This window comes from Mesoplodon mirus (assembly GCF_964341445.2).
Source record: "Mesoplodon mirus genome assembly, chromosome: 20".
Classification (NCBI taxonomy): domain Eukaryota; kingdom Metazoa; phylum Chordata; class Mammalia; order Artiodactyla; family Ziphiidae; genus Mesoplodon; species Mesoplodon mirus.
In genome coordinates this window covers 20,610,805-20,634,468 of record NC_138996.1, presented here as the reverse complement: position 1 = coordinate 20,634,468, position 23,664 = coordinate 20,610,805, and the positions used below count along the sequence as shown (strand labels likewise).

The 23,664-nt window shown below is 39.2% G+C and overlaps 1 protein-coding gene across 4 annotated transcripts in view; it reads left to right on the top strand.

The window, feature by feature from the left end:
- DLC1 (DLC1 Rho GTPase activating protein) overlaps positions 1 to 23,664 on the top strand; it is a 412,196-nt gene that overhangs the window by 225,098 nt on the left and 163,434 nt on the right. Inside the window, exon 1 of one of the 4 annotated variants that reach the window (XM_082608639.1) lies at positions 2,386 to 2,616. The exons of the other annotated variants lie outside the window; for them this stretch is intronic. Within the exon in view, the coding sequence (XP_082464765.1) occupies positions 2,478 to 2,616 (139 nt within the window). The 5' untranslated portion in view covers positions 2,386 to 2,477. Of the gene's footprint in view, positions 1 to 2,385; positions 2,617 to 23,664 lie in introns of those variants that run through there. 4 annotated transcript variants of the gene reach the window in all.

Below are 23,664 nucleotides of genomic sequence, written 5' to 3'. Positions count from 1 at the left end.
TGATTTTATTTGGATAAGATTATGGAGCTTTGGCCCATAGCTTAGTATCAACTGAGACTAGATAGTTTTAATGAGTCATTACCATCACTATCATTCGTTTCTGGCCATTCAAATTGATTGGGAGGCTAATGAGCTTTGGATGCAGACAGTTCTGAGTATGAATCCTGGCTCTGCCAATTACTATCTGACCTTTTCTGTCTGTGCTTCAGTTTCCTCGTCTCTAAAGTGGAGATAATAACACCGATGGTGGTCTGTATAACAGCAGTGGTCTGTATACATGAGTCCATAGCCAGTGCTAGAAGAGTTTGTTGTACATCATAGGTGCTCAGTAAATGTTATTTCCCCTTTATTGCTCCCCCTTCCTCTCTGCATTTGGGTATAGAAAATCTTTGTGCCATTATAGTCAGTCACTTTGCATGACTCATACAATCAGTTGTTGATATCGGTGCTAGGAATGACTGTATGCCCCTGACTCTGTCACAGTTCTAGAAATTCAGATGAAGTCAGTGCCTAAGAGGATTTAGGAATCCAGGCAACCTTTTCCTTCTTTGTGCTCCTTTGCACATGCTTCAATCACAGAACTAATCACACTGTTTTGAAATTATTTGCGACCAATGTGATTCTTCCTCCTCAGAGACAGAGCCAGTGTCTTATTCATGCTCAACATCCCCATGCCTAGCACAGTGTGTGGTTCACTGCTCATGCTATGGTTGCTTCATGATGCTCCTCTGCAAAAGGGGTCCACATAGACCTGTCCGGTTCCACGTGACCAGGAATGAGTCAACCTGCTTCAAGGTACCCAGACTTCTTTGAAGGAGAAACACACACACACACACACACACACACACACACACACAGACTTTGGGTACTTCGCTTTAAAATGGACCCGGGTATTAGGCAGTCAAATTTTTTGAGATTTTATGGAGGATTTTCCCTTGGGATTGGCCTCCACAGGCACAGAGGTCTACACGCCTCAGCAGCTGGTACTTATTGCCTCCTAATCTATGCCCAGCCCAATAATAAGGCAAAGAAGTAAGTGTCTACCAGAAGCACGTTGGTAGAGCATGAACAATCTGGAAACAATACACTTTAGGACTCGTGGGTTACTCATAAGCAGTGGTACTAGTGTTAGTTGTAACTCGTGAGCACAATTGCACTAATTTAATCATCATCCTTGGAATAATTCAGCTGTCAAAGTTGATGGGAAAGAGGATGCACGCTGTGAAAATTTGGGGACTGAAAAATGATTTCATGTATAAAAATAATTATGATAATCATTCGCATTTGCATGGTGCTGTGCAATTTATGAAGTGCTTTTACAGCATTATGTAATTTCGCAAAGGTGACAAACTAGCCCTTAGATACTATATGATGCCATAATTAAGCCTCCATGCCAAACATTGAAAATTATAATATTGGATTTAGGGGACAATTAAAAAAAAAGAGGATTATTAATGCATTGAAAGGTAAAAAATCAGCCAAATTCATTGGCAGAGAAATAGATTCATTTGGCATTTTAGAAACTCAAAAACGTATCTTGTAAAAGAAGCAGTTGGCCCGTATTTTGATTTCATGGAGCTTGGCACTACTTATTTTTTAAATTCTTTTGGGCAGAATTTTTGATGTGCAGTTATAACGATGAAGTTTGCTTACTGGGAACCAGAAGATTCACAAAATCAGGGGACATTTGATCCTTCTTTAGAATTATCTGATGAAACCACTGAATGTAAGTAGAAGCATAGTTAGAGGGGAATTATGAGGAGCTGATCAATATTAAGTTTAAAACTCAGGTGTCTGCTTCCTAGCCGGAATCCAGACCGATGTGAAGAACGTTCATTACAGCCTATCTCCTTCCCGCAAACACGACTAAAGGTTGGACTTTGTCCCGTAAACAGCCCAATCTAAAAACACAAGTGAGTTGACAAAACATAAATGTGAGTGAGAATTATCCTTGAGAATGGAAGAGAACCCTACCTGCCACCCCTCCTCCCCCTCCCTCCCTTTTCTGCCTCCTGCCCGGCCTTTCCTTCAAAACTGTAAGGGGACCTGGCTTGCCAGGGCAGGGGGACACGTTATTGACTAGAGCATCAGCCGAGCTCTACCAAGTCAAGTTACTGGATTACACAGGAAGCGAGAAGCATCTAGACAGCCACGAAGGCAGCTCGAGGGCTGCGCGAGGGTGTCGTGGGCTCATTTGTAAGCCTTTCCAGATGTGGCCGCCGCGCGGGCCTGGCGACCGGCCAGGCGGCCGCCTGCAGTCGGCGCTCCCTGGGCAGCTGCGCGAGCCCAGCCGCAATGCCGGGCTCCTGAGGGCGCAGGGCTCGCGCGCGGCTCGCTCGCCCCCGGGCCCGGCGCGCACGCAGCCCGGCCGCCTGGCACGGCGACAGCCCGCAGCCGGGGAGGGACCTCCGCAGGAGCGGCCCCGAGGGATGGTCGCTGCGCCAAGGCTGCGCTGAAGTCCTCTGCAGCTGCGGCGGATGGGGGACCCCGAGGCCAACGTGATGGCGCGGCCCCTGAGAGCCCCTCTCCGGAGGTCCTTCAGTGATCACATCCGAGACTCCACAGCCAGAGCCCTGGATGTCATTTGGAAAAACACCCGAGACAGACGGCTGGCAGGTGAGGGGTGAAGGGCGGAGGGTGAGGACGAGAGGTTTGAAAAGCAAAACAATGAAATACACAGGCACACAGTTATTAACTCGGTTAATTCATGATCTCATCAGCTGGATAAAGTTCATCACTGTCATGGCAATGATTTCAATCAATCTCCCTTGTTCTGGGGTTTAACGCTTCTGGAGTGGGTTTGTTTTTTGTTTTTGTTTTTGTTTTTTAACTCCAATGCCTCTCTGATTTCTGGTGTTGTTATTTCTAGATAAGGTTTTATGAGAGGTTTTGTGGGTTTGGGGTTTTTTTTTTTAACCTTGAAAAGAAAAGCAAGGTCCTTTGAAATGTCAGGAAATCAGTGGTGATGAACAACACCAGGCAAAAGCACCGAGGTCTGTTCAGCTGGTGAGGGTCGGCTCTGGAGCTTGTCTGGCGGAGGTGGCCTGGCGCGAGCAGGAGAGGGGCCTGGGAGGCTGAGTGGCAGGGGAGTAATGTACCCTGCCTGGTGAAAGCCTGCTGGTATTTCCTCTGGCAGCCCGGGGCTGCTCTGAGGTCCGAGAGGGTGTCAGGTATGCAAGAGGCAGGCGTTTGAAATATAATAAAACATAAATACAGCGTGCAGTTCAAACATTCTAGGGCTTATGAGACAGCCACTAAATGGCAGACTGTTTGAAAGGGTACATTAAGGAAAAGGGAACTTCTGGTTGATTCTGGTATTAAGAATATTCATAAATTGATTAAAAGAATAGCATCGCGCAATAAAAAAAACCTCTCCAAATCCAGGGAAGGTATCCCAGTAGTGTTTAATGGCTCCTTCTTGTTTGCTAAGTCTGTATACTTAAGTCATTTGCATAGATGGGTCAAAGATTGTGTTTTCTTAACCTTCTTGGTTAATCCAGTTGTTTTTCCATATATTGAATGAAGTTCGGAATGGTTAAAAATATTAGATGTGGCCTCCAAGTGTCAGTCCAGATTTCCGTGCTGTGTGTTCTTGATAAAAGGCCATTTGACTTTGACCTAATTGTCCTGACATGACTTGAAGAGGTGAAAGTTAAGGTTTGTGATTGTGATAAAGCAGATTAGGAAGATAACATACCTTTTTAGGCTATAAATTTGTCCCAAATGCTCATGAATATCTTTCTCTTTCTTGAACTAAACCCTATTGCCCAGGACTGGGAGAGAGTGAACAATGTCAAGTCTACCATAAGGTAGGGGAGAGAGTAAAATATTTTAAATTTAATCATTCTATTATGGCTTTAGAGTAAAATGTGATACCCTAAAGAAATCCAACTTTACAATAAGTGGGTTTTAAGGTAGATTTAAGTGATAGCAGTTTCCAGTTGACCAGAGGAAGTTTAAGACATAAGATATGAGAGTATAAAATTCATGACTGTAATTGGTTGAGGCTTGGACAAAAAATAAAAATTGTTGCTTCACTGTTGTTTTTCTTGATAAATCCATCGTCCCAAATGGAAAGATTCCACAAATAATGCCTTATTAAAGATAACACAAAAATATCTTGTTGTAGCTTGGTGTTTTGATTTGAGACTAAGGTTGATTCAGTCTTGCTTCCCAGACCTCCTCTTAAATTTTCATAAATGAAGAACTTTTGACGGCTGTTGACCTCTTTAAAAAAAAAAAGATACTATCCCTGGAAAGTTGCTGTCTCTGCCTAGTCAGTTATCTGTTATATATTGAGGGTCTGTATGGAGTCCAAAATATAGCACTGAATGAAGACCACTTAGAGAAAAATAGTTACTTTTTACATGTGATGAAAAATTAAACATTTCCCCAGCTCTAACAGCAAGTAGGACTTTTGCTTCAGGTCCACTGAAGGAAGAAATTCTTTGTATCTTCAGGTTTCTCTAAGACAAATATGACCTCTTTGGTGATTCACACAGTAGAATATCCAGACATGATACTTAAAAAGAAAGGACTTTGGCTACCACAAAAACTGCCTCTGATTACTGGGGACTTGGACTCTTTCTGTGTTCTCTCTTATCCTTGGCTCATAGCTCAATCAAGCGTAGACCCATCTGGTGCACATCCAGACCTCAAGACCACTTACTTCTATCCTTTCCCTCAAGCTTCTCCTCTGCACCCCACCCTCTCACTGGCCAAAGGCTAAGTATTAGCTGTTAATTATCCACAAAAAGCCACTTCTCTAAACATCAGATCCAATCTTCATTTTACATCACACCACTTTGCCCTCTCTTGCAGAATGGAGAGCAGTAGAAAGTCCAAACCTCCTGCTGCTCTTATGTTGTGAAATTAATGAGATGACAGGTAAAACACGTTTGGAAGCCTCTGGAGGGAAATACTTCTGTTAATAGTACCCGGAATGTTATTTCCATGATGATTGTTACCTTGATGACTTTCACCAAGTTTCTCAGAAACTAACCTGAGATTTCAGTTTCTTTCAGAGGTTTTACCTGACCGGACTGTTTGGCCATGGGACAAAGTTTTGTTTCCTTGTTAGGTATTTTCTCTCTCAATCAATTTAACTCTCTATTTTTCTCTGTCTCTCTCTCTTTCACATACACACCCCCCCCACACACACACCCCTGCTACATAACTTAGAAGTTCCCAGTTCTTCTACCCCAAATGGTGTTATGTACGCAAACCATCATTTACCTCTGCTTGCCTTAAACTTCCTTATGTATAAAACAAGGATTCCATCTGTTATTTTTAAGGATTCACAGCCTTATATAAACAAAATACAGAATTGCTGCTAGGGAAAGGCCTTCTAGTCATGAGGAGTGATGGAACAGGCTGTCTTAATTGCATCTTCCTTTATATGTAATTGTTATGTTCTGCCTACCCACAGCCCACAGGGGTTCTCTTACTCCTGTTCCCTCTACAACCATTATTCCTAAAAGCATAGGATGGCACTGTGTTTTCAGGGAATAAGAACTTTGAGGTTAACAGTGGGTGACAGATGGGGCCGACAACCATCCTCTGGGCAAATTGTGCATCTTTCTTACATGTCTGCTGTGTCCTTGCGCTTCCTTCCCTTGGGCACAAGGACATCTTGGCTCCAGGGAGCATTTTATTCCTGAAAACCTGTCGCCCCTTAATCCTTTCATATAGGACTTCTTCACCTTTTTTGTGCCAATGGATCTCTTTAGCATTCTGGTGAAGCATATGAACCACTTCTCAGAAAAGTATTTTTAATATATAAATAAAATATGTAGAATTATAGCAGAAACCAATTAGAACGAAATATACTGATCAAGGTGTTCAAACCAAAATTTTCTGATATGGCAATATAAGATGAATGAATTCTTTAACAGGATAATGTGTTCAAAATATAGGGAAGTAAATGTAAATTTGATGTTTTTTAAAGATACCAGCATGCAGATTGTTGCTGCAGCTATAATTAATAGCATTAAACTGAACAGTCATCTTTGATTCGTCTCCTTGTCACCAACCATTATAGAGAGGAAATCCTCGGGAACAACATCCATATCTAGGTGACCAACATGCAGATCTTCAACTTTCCTGTTTAGCGGCTGAATGGGGCCGGCAGCATCCCATGAACATCTGTGGAGAGAAAAACTGCAATCATGTATGTTCTGGAATGGGTTTGACAGCTACCATAACTGTGGAGGAGAGATGAATGTAAATGAGACGTTGTGATATCTGCAACAACTGTAATGTGATTTGGAAAAGTCAAATTTCTACTGGTGACAAAGTCACAGGACAGCTAGTACCATTGTGTGTGCAGGGATGGCAGTTTGTCAACATTCATAACTGGAAGAAATGCTACCTTTCAATTAAAGTTTAGTGACAATAAAAATGTAATTTTTCCTCCTCCAAGTTCATGGACACCTTGAAATCTATCCATAGACCCTAAATTTAAAGTCCCTGCTTAATACTTACTGTAGCTTTCAAATACTTATAGTCAAAAATTCTTATAGCCCGAGATGCTGGGCCGTCATACATGAGATGGCTGGAATTCTTTGATGTATATTTGACAAAGCTCCACAAACAGGTTTGGACTGATGCACCAATAGGACTGCCTTTAAGGAAAAAGAAAAGAAACTAAAATTCAGATGAGAAAGACAGAGAGAGACTGAAAGTAAGGCAAAAGCCAGAAGACACGTGTAGCTTTCATCAATTTGGAAAGTGGAATGAATAAATAAACCAAAAAGAAATTAAGTATTAGTTCTTATTTAAAAACATCTAAAAAGGTAAGAACAACTTCTATAGTGTTGTTTTTTAAAACACTGATTTTTAAAAAAGTATTCAATCTATTCTATTAGGGAAACATAAGGAGAAAAAATCTAAACACCTCAACATGTTATGAACACATGTCACTAGTTCCATTGCTAAACATTGAAGAGAAGGAAGAGAAACAGAATTGCCTATGAAGAAGTTAGGAAAATTTAGACCAGTCTCAATCCAGATGAGATTCAATGGACATAAAATAAATGCTTCAAGTACATACGTTAGATTGGACCCTCCTCCCACCCCTGCTTCCGGGGGTATTTTGTTGGATGTTCAGCATCTTCTGTCTTTTGTGAAATGGATTTTTACATTTCAGCTGACCAGGTCTCCAATTCACCAGTAAAAAGAATGCTTAACATACTGTACAGTATATTGGCTCCGAATTCAGTAGGGCATCAAGAATTCTGGCCCATTTCCCACGACAGGCAACCACAAACACTGACTCCTGTGAACTGTTTTCTGCTCATTGGTTCACCATGAAAAGCAAGTAAGGGCAAATAGAATGCCTTTTAACCAAGAGTGATGTATGCCTCAAAATATGCAGGCTCCTCCAGTAAACAAAGACTTCTCTAGAAGAATGCAACACGATAGAACATTTCGAAGGGCCTGAGAGACAACCATTAATGATGCTTCATGAGACACGGTCACATTTCTGGAGGGTGTATATGAGCATGTATTAAATTAGATGTGACTGTTTCAATAAAAAGAGAAGCATGTTGATGTTGAGGCCAGCTTTGATGAGAGGAAATATACTATAGTGGCTGAGAGAGCTGGCTGTGACATCAGACTGCCTGGGTTTGAATCCTGGTTCTTATACTGGGTAACTTTGGGCAAGTCTGTTCCTCACCAATATAAAAAGGATGAAAATAGTACCTGTGTCATGAAATTGTTTTAAGGATCATATGAGCCACTATGCAAAGTACTCAGAAAAGTCATTGGCGTAAGTAAACCCTCCATTAGTTTTGGTTGGTATAACTTCTCTTTTCCTTATGCCCTGCTTGCAAGGAAGCTTCACCACTATAGTGTGACACTCCTATAATTTGCCTTAGCCTTTTGGGCAAAAGCAGTTCAACAAGTCCAAAAAAATGAAAAGAAAAGGTAACATTTCAATGGAAATGGGATTTACTTCTGTACCTGTGGGGCAAAACAAAGAAGAATCTAATGAAGGTGACTTTTGTGCAGACCGTGTTGAAATCCAAAATGAAGTGACTAGAGAATAACTGTTTTCGCACATCGATGAGGAAATAAGTCCTTGCATATGACTTTGTCAGGCTAGGTATACAATATCTGAGAGTCTTCCCAAGCGAGTTGGAACCTGCTTTGAAAATTGCTATGTAGATGGAGGCAAACATGGGAAAGAGCAGCCGTACCAGCAGGTGAGATTTCAAGCACGTGGCCCAGCTCTGGGATGGGAAAAAGTACGTTCAACATCAAGGCTGCCACTTGAAGGGATATTTCACATGCCTCTGTTTCTGGAGCAAAACTTCTGTCACTTTCTTCATTTAAAATAGTATGTAGGAAGAGTCTGCATAGTTTGCCAAAGGTCACTATAATTACACAAATGGGATGTGTCCAAAGTCAAAGGCTTAATAGAAGGGATATATTAGTCACAGGTCTGCCTAAGCATCAGAAGCTATATCATGAAGCCAAAATGGGATTAAAAAGAACATTCCACCGGAAGGTCTCTATTGCAGAGAAATGATTAAGGTGTAGGTTGAAGTTAAGCTTGCCGTTGTATGTGTTTTTCAATTTCTGCTTCCCGTCACTTAATAATAATCTGCCATTCTTGAAGAAAGAGGATGTGCTGTCCAGAAGGCCTGTGCTGGAGCTGTTTATTTGTGATGATGATGGGTTTGCATTGATCCTTCTGTGCTCTTCCCGCATTGCTTGTGAACAACCGCTGATATTTTTGAAGGATTTGGTTGGAATTATTGATGAAGACCTAACCATGGAAGAAAACCAAAGTTACACATCCCTTTAATAATCAAACTCACATCTATAGTGCTACTGTGGCTTTTCTCAGGCACAGCCAAAGACTAAGCAGCTAATACAAACTAAAATTTTTTTGTAATATGAACTAAACATGACACCCAGCCGTAGGTGGTTATTATCATTGGATGCATTCTTTATGACAAATAACATCATAACAATAATTAAGTTGTCATTTGATTGCCTACTAAGTGCCAGAATCTGTGCTGAGAGCTCTAAAGGCATTTTCCCATTTAATCTTCAAAATAATCCTGAGAGGTATAGACTACTATTTTTATCCCCATTTAAGCTAGGGTATTTTTTGACAATACCTTAAAAATCCATTAGTGGGCGTCCACGGACAAAACTCAGTAACATCCAAATCTGCCCATAATTATTAATTAATCTGACAAATATTTATTGAGAACCTATCGTACACAAAACACTGTGCTAGGCACCAAAGGACAAACAAGACAGACACAGTCCTTAACTGCCAGCCATGAAGATGACATCTGAATCCTACCTTTGAATTTAAGAGGGGCCCAGCTTGGGCAATGTGAACCCCATGTTATTAAGGAAGAACTGTATAGTGTCTCTTGGACACTGAGGGGAGTCTGAAGCTCATCACTGATTTGATCTTTAAACCAGTGACTCTCGGGGGGGATGAGAAAAGACACACCTGGAAGGGGCAGTGATGGAAAGAGCACTTGTAGCTTTTAAAAATATACGCGATTGATTTATTGTTTTCTTAGTGCAAACTGCATCTTACAAAATGCTGAAGACAGAGAAATCGTGGGTGGGTGGGAGGGATGGGACATGAGCATAAAGGTTGAGAAACACGTTTAAACTGCTCTGCTCATCCCTGTGGGCCCAGCTCCTCTCATGAGCAGAGTAACCTGTAAACATAAGTCAACAAATCAGACCATCGGTGGGTGCCCCCGTGGAGCCAGGGAGACCCTCTCTGCAAAGAAGGATCAGACAAATGAGCGCATCTTTCCCAGAGAACTGGCCATTCTCTTTACGGGACAAACACTTGTTACTTCCAAGGTGCTATGAGGTCATGTCTTTCATCATGTCTTTAAGATGAGATACTGACCTGTTTACAGAACTGAAGTGTACTAAGGTTTAAAATACGTTACTATCTAAAACAGGGTGCTTTTTTTGACTGATTCAGAAATCAGAATGAACTAAAGTTGGAGATTGTGCTTTAAATAGTTTCATTTATTGACAAGATAGGTCTCAGATCTCAATATACATGGGCTATAGACCTGAAATAGATTGTCCTGAGTCTTTTGTTATTTCACAGAATTTCTTATGGAACCAATCTGGAAGTAAGGACATCTTTTCTGCCCATAATAACTTTGAGAGATATTCCTATTTTGGATCCTTTTTTAAAAAAGAAAAATAATGATAGATGAGTTATTAAAACTATGACATAATTATTACACCATTATGCCATCTTTTTAAAATATGGCATAATTATTATATTCTTAAATGTTTACCAGTCACAAAGGTTCTGTCACACTCTGAGCAGAAAAATACTTGAGATAATAGAATTTGAGGATTAAGTATTCAATCATAGTGAAGCAATTCTATATTTTCATATATATAAAATGATCTCAAAAAATTCTAGTTCATCTCAGATCAGTGACATTCGAGATTGCTTTCAGTAGTTTGAAAGTCAATTATCTACTGAATGCAAAGGTTAATTAAATCAATGAGAAAATCACCAAAGAAGATATGAATTTGTATTAGTACTTCTTTTATCAGCTTCCACATTTTAATTAAAGCATGTTTTGAATACTGACAGTATGTTCATGTATCATGGCCTTGTTTTTCTTAGAAGTGACTTCACTAATATATTCCAAAGAATATAGTTAATTGTGGCATCTTACTGTTCCCAGATAGAGAGGCCAAAGGATGAAAGAAAGCAGGAAAGTTCTTAAGGTTGAACATTTCATTTTCAAATAAGGGTCCTTAGAAACAGAGAAAACGTGAGACGTGGCTCAGACACTGTACAGTCAAGAAGGCAGACAGCATGCACTGAAGCAAAGAGTAACAGAGTGTTTTTATATTGGATGGGCATAACCTTGTACTAACTACAAATTAGCTAATATTGATTGTGCACTGAGTATAATGCTATGTGGTAGAAAAGATAAAGATAAATTAAAAACTGTCTCTGAACTTCAGTAGTCTAGAGTCTATTTGGCAGGAAAAAAGTAACCTACAGAGAAAACTAGCCTCTAAGGCATGGTGTGACAGATACCCTAAGGTACTTGCTGAGCCAATCAGGGCCTGTCCCCTGTCCTTCCTTCCCTCCTTTTTTCTTCCCTCCCTCCCTCTTTACCTTTCTCCCTCTCTCCTCTCTTCAGCAGGAACTGACTGCTGACCCAAGTTCATTATAACAAAGGATATCCACACTATTTCATCATTACTGGTTTTTCTGTACTTTGGTAGTCATGCTCATTTGTATCCCAATGAACATTATTTATAAGTGAAAATTTTCTTTACATAACTAACTTTTCAAGTCATAATTATCACTTTCTCATTATTGCACATGGAAATGAAAACATTTGAATCATTGCAGAGAAGAGCCTCTGTGTCACTATGAGGATGTGACGGTAGTAGGGTGTGTGTGTATGTGTGTACGCCAGGAGGGTGTTAAATACAGGGATTACATATTGAAAAATTTTTTCCCATTAGCGTTGGTATGTTCAGCCAGGTAAGTTATTTGGATGTTTCTCAACATTTGAAAAAATTCTCATGCTAGTAACTGGACTGATTTCACCTGGTTGCTTCCTCCAGTGAATAAAAATAAAAGCATAAAGTACTCCACCATGATTTTACTCCAGTATAGTCTGGGAAGCAGTAAGGTTTGCCTTTTTTTGAGACAGTTATTGACCCACATCTTGCATTCAGTATAACACAGATGTGTTCCAGGTCAAAAGTTCCATAAGAGCTTGAGAGTGGCAGCCAGGAAATGGAGAGAGCAGAAGGCCATTTTTATGACTTGCTGAGATACTGACCCAGTCTCCTCATTATTTGACAGTAAAAATATCTTCGGGTTGAACTCAGTATCCTGACAGAGGGGTGTCAGTTTTGATCCTCTCCTGCAGGAATCTCCAATCAGTAAACTATTTCAGTCAAGAACTGAAACACTATTAATAAAAAACAAATTAACAACTTCTAGACAACGGAAATCAACAGGACATAGCAAAAAAAGCCATGGCATATTATTGCTTGCTGAAAATCTCGCTTGGTGATCTCTGAACATCCTAACACCACAAATCACTTTTCTCTGTCTTCCCTCTCTGTCTCTTTAGAGGATTTATTATTAGTATGAACACATCTAGGCAGTTGTGCACACACACACACACACACACACACACACACACACACACCCTCAGAAAGCCATGACTTCAGGGAACCTCTCTTCATAAAAGATTAAGGATTCCTGATTTACAGGATGCTGATGTAAAAGTCACAATGTAGCATCTGGTTGTTGACAACTTGGAGTGGGGGCAGGGGTTCAGCTCGTTTAATGATGTCTAGACTTTGTTTTATCTTTCAGATTTTTTGTGACATATTTAGTTTTTTGCAGACAACTCTCAAATCACTGACTCAGCATTCAGTGTGGTTCCGTTTATCATGAGCCATCATCTCTAATCTGGTTTTGAATAGCAGGATGTTGTAGGTCCAGATTGAAGTGTGACCTCTGAATGTTTTCCATTCGTGCTTGATTACTATATCCTAGAGGTCTAGACAGTGTTATTGGTTTCTCACCAACATAAACATCTGGCAAAAAAAAAAAAGAGAACTAAACCAGATGAGTAAGGACATTCCTAATATACCTTTACAATATGCTATATTTAAAGTAAAACTTTTGAAAACGAACCCCATCTCAGGTTGAAAAGGATGCCATCAAATATATTGCTTTTCAACTCAGATAAGGCAGACTTTGGACTATAATTTTTCACTGATGGAAACAAGTTAGAACATGTAACTTTCAGACTGCAATAGAAACATCTTTCCTTTGTGCTATTACAAGAAGCTAGAATTTCATTTAGTGAATTCCAGCCGAATGAAATTAGCACGCGCATGTTGACTCATGTGTAGCTCCTGGGTGGACAAATGAGATGACAAACCAATGGGGGTGAGAAGGGAGTGATGGGACCAAACCCAGAGCAATTTGGGGATCAGTATGATACTAGACCTTCTCAAGTCTTATTTTATGTGGGTAGATTTTCATATTCTAAGAGTTATTGATTTATTGAAACTATGCAGAGGGCTTATTTAAGAGCCAGAACCCAACAGAGTAGAATATTGTGCCACTGAGTTATAGGGAAAGACTGAAGCCCTTTCTTTTATGCTGGGGCTATAGACCACATGCAACCAAACACCAATAAAACTTGCCTGCAGCCAGGAGCACCAGGGTGGAAAATGTAGAGGGGTGACAAGACAACCCAAAGTGTTTGCCTTGTGTCCTTTGTATGCAGATGGCACCGATAGCAATACTATGGGAACAACACTGGAAATGTTACACATAGGATATTGTAAATTTATAAAATGTACCTTCAGTAATGAATTCCAACTTACCTACAACATCTTGGGCATAATAGAGATTCTTTCTTCTTCCTTTTTGGCTAAGGTAAGAACAGAGAAAGGTTTCCTTCAGAGATACATATAAATTGATGACTTAAGACCCAGGCTGTGTTTCCAGCCAAAGCTCTCTGGCACAGGATAATCATTGCATAACTGAAGGTAAACATGGAGGGTAAACCTCAGAAAAATGATTTCAAAGCGGAGCCTGAAAATCTATCGTAAATGCCCTTTTGCCCCATTTAAGACAGTAACAGCAGTCTGTGACTGGCCACTCTGCTCATACACCAAGGATTAGCTGGCACATCAGAGCCAAGTGTTAATAAGCTGGGAAAGGGGAAAAAATAAACATTTAATTTTTTTAAAAAAAGAAAGAAAGGAAAATAAGAAAATGGAGCCTGGGAAGGGCCTTAACGGGGAAGTGAGGGTAAACCCCCGCCCGCTGATGCCACCAGGATGGATGGGTCAAAACAGTGCACCCACCTTCTCAGCCACCGCCACACACATTCCGAGTTCCCATTCTTGTGAGGTCAGTTCGCAGAAAATGTTTTGATTTCTGTGACCCTAAGCATGACTCCCACTTTGCCCGTGAAGTATTCCCGGAGTGAACCTTCGTGGCCTTCCGTGCTCATTAATCCCACCACCGACCCACACAGACCCCGACTCCAGCTGATTTTGTGACTGTCTGCTCTTTTTCTTTACCCAATTTTCACTGAAGTGAGCTACTGAGTTGAATCAGCTCAGAATGTATAATCTGTCCTGTGTGTGCCTGCTTTCCTGTCCTTGTTCCATATTCTTCTCCCTACTCAGACTTAAAGTGTTATAACTGATTAATAAAACACCATGACATGAGCTATCCACTTGTCTCTACATAAAAGTGCATGCTTTTGAATCACAATAACTTATGTAACATCTCTGCTTTTAAAAGGAGTCTAGGAAAATGACATTTTGCAACTTTTATTATAGTGGAAAAAAGCTGACCCAGATCTTGGACCAGCTGAGCTCAAAGGGTCAAAAGCCAAGTGCTTTTATTAACTTTTTAAGAGTAGGTAATCCTTGCTCACTTTGAAGACTGAAGCATGTACTAATTGCTTTTGTAAAATGAAGGTGAGGTTGCTTTAGCTAATGGTCCATGCAGTCCTACCCTGAGACATTTGATCACAGTGTCTCATGTGGCTTTAAGTTGCTGTTTTCATAACATACTCATTTTTTTGATTAGAAAGAGTTCAGGTAACATTTGAAATCAGTACCTTTGCTTTCCAAAAATCTTTTGTCCAAAAACATCTTTAGATATGTTATCTATTAACTAATAGCAAGATTATCATTATTAAATATTTTAGACATACAAGAAACCCATGTATCAACCACTAACTAAAGTAATAAAACATTAAAACTACTGTTTTAACATTTTTAATTTAAAATTACTGCATGCCCCTCCTGGATCCCATTCCCTCCCTCCACTTCCTTCCCAACTCCCCCTGAAATTCCAATCCTGAATTTAGGATTTAATCATTCCCATGCTGGTTTTGTACTCTTACTACGTATGTAAGTAACCTAAAACAATAGTAATTATTGTTTTGCACATTTAGAAGTTTTAAGTGGGACCATACTGCAAATATCCTTCTGCAACGCATTTTGCTCAGAATTATATTTTTGATTATATTTTTTATCAATTAAATTTTTATTGAAATATAGTTGATGTACAATATTATATACAGGTGTGCAGTGTACTGATTCACAATTGTTAAAGGTTATACTTCATTTATAGTTATTATAAAATGGTGTCTATATTCCCTGTGTTGTACAATATATCCTTGTAGCTTATTTTATACTTAATAGTTTGTATGTCCCCCCTGGTAACCACTAGTTTGTTCTCTATATGTGTGAGTCTGTTTCTTTTTTGTTATATTCACTAGTTTGTTGTGAGTTTTTTTTGATGCCACATATAAGTGATATCATACAGTATTTGTCATTCTCTGTCTGACTTATTTCACTTAGCATAATACCCTCCAAGTCCATCCATGTTGTTGCAAATGGCAAAATTTATTCTTTCTTACGGCTGAGTAGCATTCTACTGTATATATATACCACAGCTTCTTTATCCGTTCATTTGTTGATGGACACTTAGGTTACTTCCACATCTTGACAATTGTAAGTAATGCTGCTATGAACACTGGGGTGCATATATCTTTTTTAATTACTGTTTTTGTTTTTTCTGGATATATACTCAGGAGTGGAATTGTTGGGTCATATGTTATTTCCATTTTCAGTTTTTTTTTTTTTGGCTGCATTGGGTCTTCGTTCTGCGTGCCGGCTTTCTCTAGTTGCAGCGAGTGGGGGCTACTCTTTGTTGCGGTGCTCGGGCTTCTTATTGCGGTGGCTTCTCTTGTTGCAGAGCACGGGCTCTAGGCGCAAGGGCTTCAGTAGTTGTGGCACGTGAGCTCAGTAGTTGTGGCTCACGGGCTCTAGAGCGCAGGCTCAGTAGTTGTGGCACGTGGGTTTAGTTGCTCCCCGGCATGTGGGATCTTCCTGGATCAGGGCTTGAACCTGCATTGGCAGGTGGATTCTTAACCACTGCGCCACCAGGGAAGTCCGCCATTTTCAGTTTTTTGAGAACTCTCCATGCTGTTTTCCACAGTGGCTGCATCAATTTACATTCCCACCAACACTGTATATAGGGTTTCCTTTTCTCCACATCGTTGCCAACATTTGTTTTTTATGTTCTTTTTGATGATAGCCATTCCGAAGGTGTAAGGTGATATCTTGTGGTTTTGATTTGCATTTCCCTGATGACTAGCAATGTTGAACATCTTTTCATGTGCCTATTGGCCATCTATATTTCCTCTTTGGCAAAATGTCTATTCAGGTCTTCTGCCCATTTTTTAATCAGGTGGCTTGGTTTTGTTTTTGTTTTGATGTTGAGTTGTATGAGCTGTTTATATATGTTGAGTGTTAACCCCTTATCAGCCATATCATTTGCAAATATTTTCTCCCTTTCATTATGTTGTCTTTTTGTTTTGTTGATGGTTTCCTTTGCTATGCAAAAGCTTTTAAGTTTAATTAGGTCCCATTTGTTTATTTTTGCTTTTATTTCCTTTGCTTTTGGAGACAGATCAAAAAAAATATTGCCAAGATTTATGGCAAAGAGTGTTCTGCCTATGTTTTCCTCTGAATTATATTATTCATGTTGAAACATAAAGATCATTTATTCTTACTACTATTATATGAATGTGCCATAATTTACTTATTCATCCTCCTGTTGGAAGGCATTTAGGTTGTTTCCAGTTATGCACTATTACAAGCACTTGCTATTAGGAATGAATACTATTGTTTATACCTCTGTGTACCTATGTATAGAAGTTTCTCTATGACACAGTAATTCATCTAAGGATGGAATTTCATAGTAAGATATGCACATCTTATGTGGCCAAACTGTTCAACATGTATTAACACCCACCAATAGTATGTAAGAATACCCAATATAGAGGAGAATTTTTCAAGTACTATAAAAGTCGTAGAATATTTACTTTAAAAAAACACAAATGTAAATAGTATAGGTATTAACAAAGTCAAATTTATATATATATATATATATATATATGCATATATAGATACATATAAATATATGTGTCCATATATATATACATGGTCATATACATATATAAATTTGTATATCTCATATATAAGTACATCATGAAGGGTTTTAAAAGTATTAATAGAATTAAGCAAAGACTAGATAAATAAGGGTTGGAATGAAGCTTGTAAATAATATTTCATTTTAGCATTGTTTTTTGAGCTAAATGTAATTAAGTATCTGTTTAAAGGTGACAATAAATGTCAAGTTCATTTATGCCTGTTCTGGGCCTGTATTTGGGTACAGATGCAGCTTAGGTAGGTGATGAGGATAAAGAATGGAAGGAGAGTCTGTCTGAGAATTAGAGGAAGCAAAAAAAAAATGTGATTCAGAAATAATATTCTCACAATAACCTATATTAAGAAATGCTGGGCTTCTCTGGTGGCGCAGTGGTTGAGAGTCCATCTGCGGACGCAGGGGACACGGGCTCGTGCCCCGGTCGGGGAAGATCCCACATGCCGCAGAGCGGCTAGGCCCGTGAGCCATGGCCGCTGAGCCTGCGCGTCCGGAGCCTGTGCTCCGCAACGGGAGAGGCCACAACAGTGAGAGGCCTGAGTACCGCAAAAAAAAAAAAAAAAGAAAAGAAATGCTTATAAGAACACCCAACGGAATACCTCCTCTTCACCAAAAAAAAAAAAAAAAAAAAAAAGAATCCCTTGAAGGCTTCCATGAAGACCAAAGGTTCTGTGGAATTAAGTGGGAAAACCTGGCATAGGGGACCAACTATTTAAATGTCACTGAAAAGCAAGTCTTTCCTCAAACAGTGGATAATTGTCCTCAAGTGGAGGAAGCATTAATTTGCAAAAATAAGTTTTGATTTTATTTTTTCATTCTTCTCTGTTAACTGAGTAAAGTAGCAATACTTTATTTCTAAGATGTCTTTTGTAGGCAAAGCATCGTGCTTTAGAATGATACGCATGTTAAAAATCGGTGTCTCTCCCTCAACATTTTCTCAGAGATACATAACTAAAGAGGGTTATTCACTTTTAAAGTTGAGACTGCTGAGTAAGGGCATGGTGACCTCTGTGCATGCATTCATCCATCCACCTAGCAATCTTTCTTCCTATCGTATTGACAAGTTGGGAGCAGTGCACTGCATGGTGTTGTGAAGATCTCAAATGTCATTGTGAAAATAGGCTCTTCAAAGTTGCCTGACAATACTGGTGAATTTACAACTTTCTTAGTCAAACGATCTCTTTTCACATTACTAAGTTGACCACAAGTCATTTCTTTGAGAACGTGAAATGCAGATGGAAACAAGCCATGCTTTGTAAAACATGTGTTGATTTTCTTCATAATCACATGATTATCGATGTTCCTCCTTATTTTAATGACTTTTATCATTTCTCATGGAATATGTTCCCCTCAAGCAATTCTGTAAATTCTTTCTGTTCTTTTCTTCAAAATATAAACTCCGTCTCTTCTTTGAAGTCTCCTAATTGCAGTTAGAACATCTCTCTAATAACCATCATTTTTATACTAAATTTACTTATTCAATGACAATCACCATCAAAATTATTATATTTTTAGCACACGTGGCATACTTGACATTTAGAACTAACACTCTCTCCCACAACAGTAGCACCCATACCCCAAAAGAAGGGTCATGGAAGAAATTGTAGCTAAGGTTTTTAAGCTTTTATTTTAAAACTCAGAAAGAAGGTAAGACTGAAGTTTTTTCCTCAACTTCCTGATATTTAATTTTAGCTGGGCCCCTGACATGCAGCACAGGGCTCTGCTCAGAGCTTCTCTTGCATTGTTATTTAATGCTTACATAAGATGATGAAGTAGATTCTGAAGTAGATTTATTAGCCCTGTTTTATCCTTGTTTTACAAATGAGGAAACATGTCCAGAGACGTTAAGTAACTTGCCAAAAATCATGTAACATGTCCAAAATCGACAAGTTCTTCACTTTCTCATAAAACTTGTCTTTTCATCTCCGTTCATCGGTAACTTCTCTCTTCCTTTGTACCTCAAGTTCCTTCCATCCGCCAGTCACGTCAGCTCTCCCTGCAAAATGCATGTGGGATCCGACCACCATCCTCAGTGCTACTGCCCTGGGCCAAGCCGCCATCGTCTCCAACCTGTATTCTTACCATCACCTCTCAACTGGCCTCCCTACTTGTACCCCTGCCCCCCTCCAGTAAGGTGTTCCAAACGTGGCAGCCTGATGGGATGTTTTTAAATATAAATTATGTCTTGTGACTCCTCAGCTCAAAACCCTCCAGTATCTTTCCCTCACACTTAGAATAAAATCCATCCTGTGGCCAAGAAGTCTTTACCTGACCTGGGGCCTGCCTACCTCTCCTACGTCACCTTCTTATATTCTTCCCCCAGTTCACTCCTTTCCATGCACTCTGGCCTCTGCTCTTCCTTGGCAGTTGCTGTTCCCTCATTTGGAAAAACTCTTTTTTCAGATAGTCACATGGCTCTCTCCCTCACTTCATTCGGGTCTCTGATAAATGGTAGCTCAACTGAGAGGCCATTCTGGCTCATTCTATTAAAATAGCATTCTCCTATCAACCAATTGCAATCCATGTATCCCAGTATGTTGTATGTGTGTTTATTATCTCTCCTTCTAGAATCTACATTCTTCTTTGAAGCCAAAGCCAAATGCACATACACATATTGTCAAATGCAGAAATGCATATATGAATATAGTATATCAAAACATACAAGTACATTTTGTATAGAACCAACTAAAAGAAAAAAATAAGTATCAGGGAGTTGAGGCAAAACGTCTACCTCACATTCTTAATCAACTAAACATTCAGAAGCTATTTGAATCAGTACCCTCCCCCTTGTACATCACATATATTGGTTTTTTGTGAATTATTTTTGGATTATATTCTTGCTTCTATGTTGATAATTCCTAAAGCTCAAAGTACCATATATATAAATGATATGATAGTTACACTTGTATCCATCCAATATCAGTTGAGTCTTTCTCCTTTATCTATCAATCTATCTATCTATCTGTCTATCCATCTATCTACACATCTAGCTAGCCAGCTAGCTAGCCAGCTTTATCTGTCCTATCCTCACCTTTAAACTCTAATCCTCTATCTCCAGCTGTCTACTTGACATGTCCAGTAAATGTTGGAGGTCTTGCAACATCAGATTAAACTCAACAATTGCAAGGTTAACCTCATAGCCTTCTATAGGTTGCCTCCCCCACCCTTCATCCCTCATACCACATCAGTGACCAAATCCTGTCAAATCTGCCTTCTGTGTATCTCAGTGTCTGCCCCTTCCTTTCTGGTTCCACATCTACCATGAGGGCACAGACTGCCATTGTTTTTATGTAGATAAAGTCTAACAATTCTTCTAAGCTTGTCCCTATGACTCCAGCATCTACCACTTCAATCCATCTTGCATGACTGCCATCTTCACTTTGTTACTGTCTTTGCTCAGAAACCTTGTGTCGTGCAATTTGCAGACTCATAACCAAAACACCTCTATGCATTTGTGAAGGTCCTCTGTTATCTAGACAAACTCTCTTTAGTCATCCTTTTCTCCTTATGTTCCACTAAAGCACTGTGTTCATTTCTCCTCCAACAAACGGAGCAGGATCCCCTAATCCAAGTCATCTCCACCTTTCAATTCTCTTGCTTTTATAACATTTAGAACAATGTCAGCCTTTACTAATGTTCATTTTATTTGCAGTCTTGCAACACAGAATTGTTAAATGTCTGTAATTAATTATATACTTCTTTTTATTTATTTTGTCTCTTTGTTTCTATTTCATATGTTAGTCTTCTCCACCCAGCTAGATGGGAATCTACTTGAACAGAAAAAAACATCTCTGGTGCTTGTATATAGAGCTGGTATGCACCCGCATAGCATACCAGTACTTTTTTTTCAGGCAGCATACACACACACACACACACACACACACACACACACACATCAGTTCAAACAAGTCAACATCCCCATCACTTACTTAGAAGAAACAAGTTTACATGCCAATTCAAGTAGGGCAGGTGGGAAAAAAACAAAGGAAATATGATGGGTTTGGAGAGTTATAAAATTTTTGAAGATTGTAGTATCTTTATTTTAAAAATAATAGTAATAATAAAAAACACTGATTGCCTACACCCCACAGTCCGAGGCAGATTTACATGAGGCTAATGACCTTCAGAGTCCCTCACTTGCCCACATCCCTCTGAGGTCGTAAGGGAATCCTAGCACTGTGTTTAAATGTGTTGGTAAAATTTGTTAAGTTATTTCTAACTTCACTCAACTCAGATCATTACAGTTCATTATGATTCACGGCACTGGATTGTCTGTGGGCATTTGGCATTCATAATTTCTTGTATTGGATAGTATTGGGGTGGCCAAGATCTTTCTTTATAGTCGTAATTTTCATGCCAAGTACCACTGGTGTGACTGAGTGGGCATTTTGTAATTATAATTTTTAATCTTTTTTATTTTGTCATTGTTTCCCTAGTTGCAAAATGAAACTGAGTGTTCTAAAGGCTAGCTCTAGACAGTCTTCTGCCCATGGGAGAAATCACAGGAATGAAATATCAGAAGAGAGAGAAACCAGTTTTCATTGAGGACCTACTGTAGCCCAGTAGTTTACATGGGACATGCATCTCTCTGAGTGCTGCTACAGCCATTTAAGGCAGATAGCCTTTCCTCATTGACGAGTGAGGGAACTCAAGCCCAAACTGTTAAGCAACTTGTCAAAAGTCACATAACTAATAAGAGTTTAAATATGGATGTGAGCTCAGTTCTCTTGAATCCCAAGTCCATCATGTGCCTCTAACCTTATAGGAATGAAACAAAACTCAGGAAGCAGATATTATAAATAAATGGGGACATATGTGGGTAACCATTTTTAGAAACTAACTCAAGTCGAAGTCGCTTCCTCTTTACATATTTTTTCCATAGCATAGTTTTGTAAACCAAAAGTAAAATGTTATTTCTTTCCTTACTTCTGGTTATCCTCTTGACCTGTTATTTAAGGAGATCCAGAGTAAAGCTACAGTTTCCTCTGTGAAGTCAAGGATTTATAATTTGTCAGTCCCTAAAGAAAAATGTGAAGGAGTAGTAGTTGAAAGATCTGAAGAGTTTGGAGTGTGACACTTAGGCTATTTATCTTCAGGTACTGGAATGTTGTGTTTCTATCACCCTTGCACTTGTGATTTGCTGGGGCGATTCAAGTTGAGATAGCAACCACTCTAAAAGCAGTCTAAGTGAATTGAAACTTGCTGTGTTTCAGTAATTTCTTAATTATGGCTCCTTGGCATTTAACATCCTTAGAGAAGTCTGTTGTTGGTACTTACATATATTTTGTTTCAAGTTGACATTTCAATATTTTCCTCTTACATTGTCTTAGACGCTTTGGTAGCTAGAAAACAGCTTTGCCATTGCTATGGTAAAATGCATACAGAGCATGCTACTCAGCACACACATTATAAGAGTCAGAGAAAGAGAGAGATTGCTATTAAATTCCCATGCACTCAAACAAGGACAGCTGGTTAGGATTAAGAGAACATTCTACCTTCAGCATACAGCTTTCCCACAGCTTCTATTCCTCTTTTAAAAAATTTTCTGTAGCTGACATAAACAAAGTCAGCATCATATCCTGTATGCAGTTAACATGTTTGATATAATCAGGATATCCCCCTAAAAAACTTTTAATGCTGAATTCAGCAAACAATTTCTCATTCATGAATCTGCCTTTTAACCAGAGCATCCATTCACACGATGACTAAAACATATAGATTATCACACAAGATCACCCATCCCTACCAATAGCTGTACTGCTGTTCACTTGCTCAATGGGCATCTCAGACTTTTGGCTTTTCTTTTTTAAGATAAGCATTTGCATTCTTGGGAACTGCCTGTGAAGATTAGATAGAAAATTCTTGTCAGAGAACTTGGTCTTGCAACACAAGTCATGACCACTATGGACAACCATCCTGATTGCAGTGCTGCAGAAAGAGGTTCAGGGGAGAACTTGGTCCCTGATAATACCTTCCAATACAAACAAGAGAGTGCACAGACTGCAGATAATAGAAGGGTCAGAGCCTGCAAAATGTGTTTAAAGAGTATCCTTCATTCTGCATGTTAATGAATATGTTACTGGTTTTTATTCCAAGTCACCTATGGCCATCTCCAAGGAGGCTGCCCTTGCCTGTTGACTAGTTAAACTATTTTAGAAATCTGTGACCGAAAAAGCTGTTGTTCTTGCAATAACTTAATCTAAGTAAGACCTTGTTTGAGTTCTCAGGAATTTTGAAAACTTGAGTTACTTAGTAATAAATACATGTGATCACTACAAACCTCCTTTAGGACTTTTTTTTCCCATCTGTTCAATCAAACATGATTAGTTAAGAGGTCTGATTTGTTCTCCCCACTCTGGGACTATACCAGCTCTGTGAGACTTGAGCAAGTCGTTAACCTATATAATCCTCATGTTCTTCATCTGTAGAGATGGGGTTCAATTACGTTATTGCCAAATGTCCTTCAAATCCAAATATGCTATGTGCCTAAGTATTTGTTCATCGTGATGCTGTGTTGTGGTGAAAAGTAAGGCATAGGCCCTACTCTCAAGACAGGTACATTAGATATTAAACAACAAAAAAGGCAATATTCTTTTATTTAACAAATATTAATAACT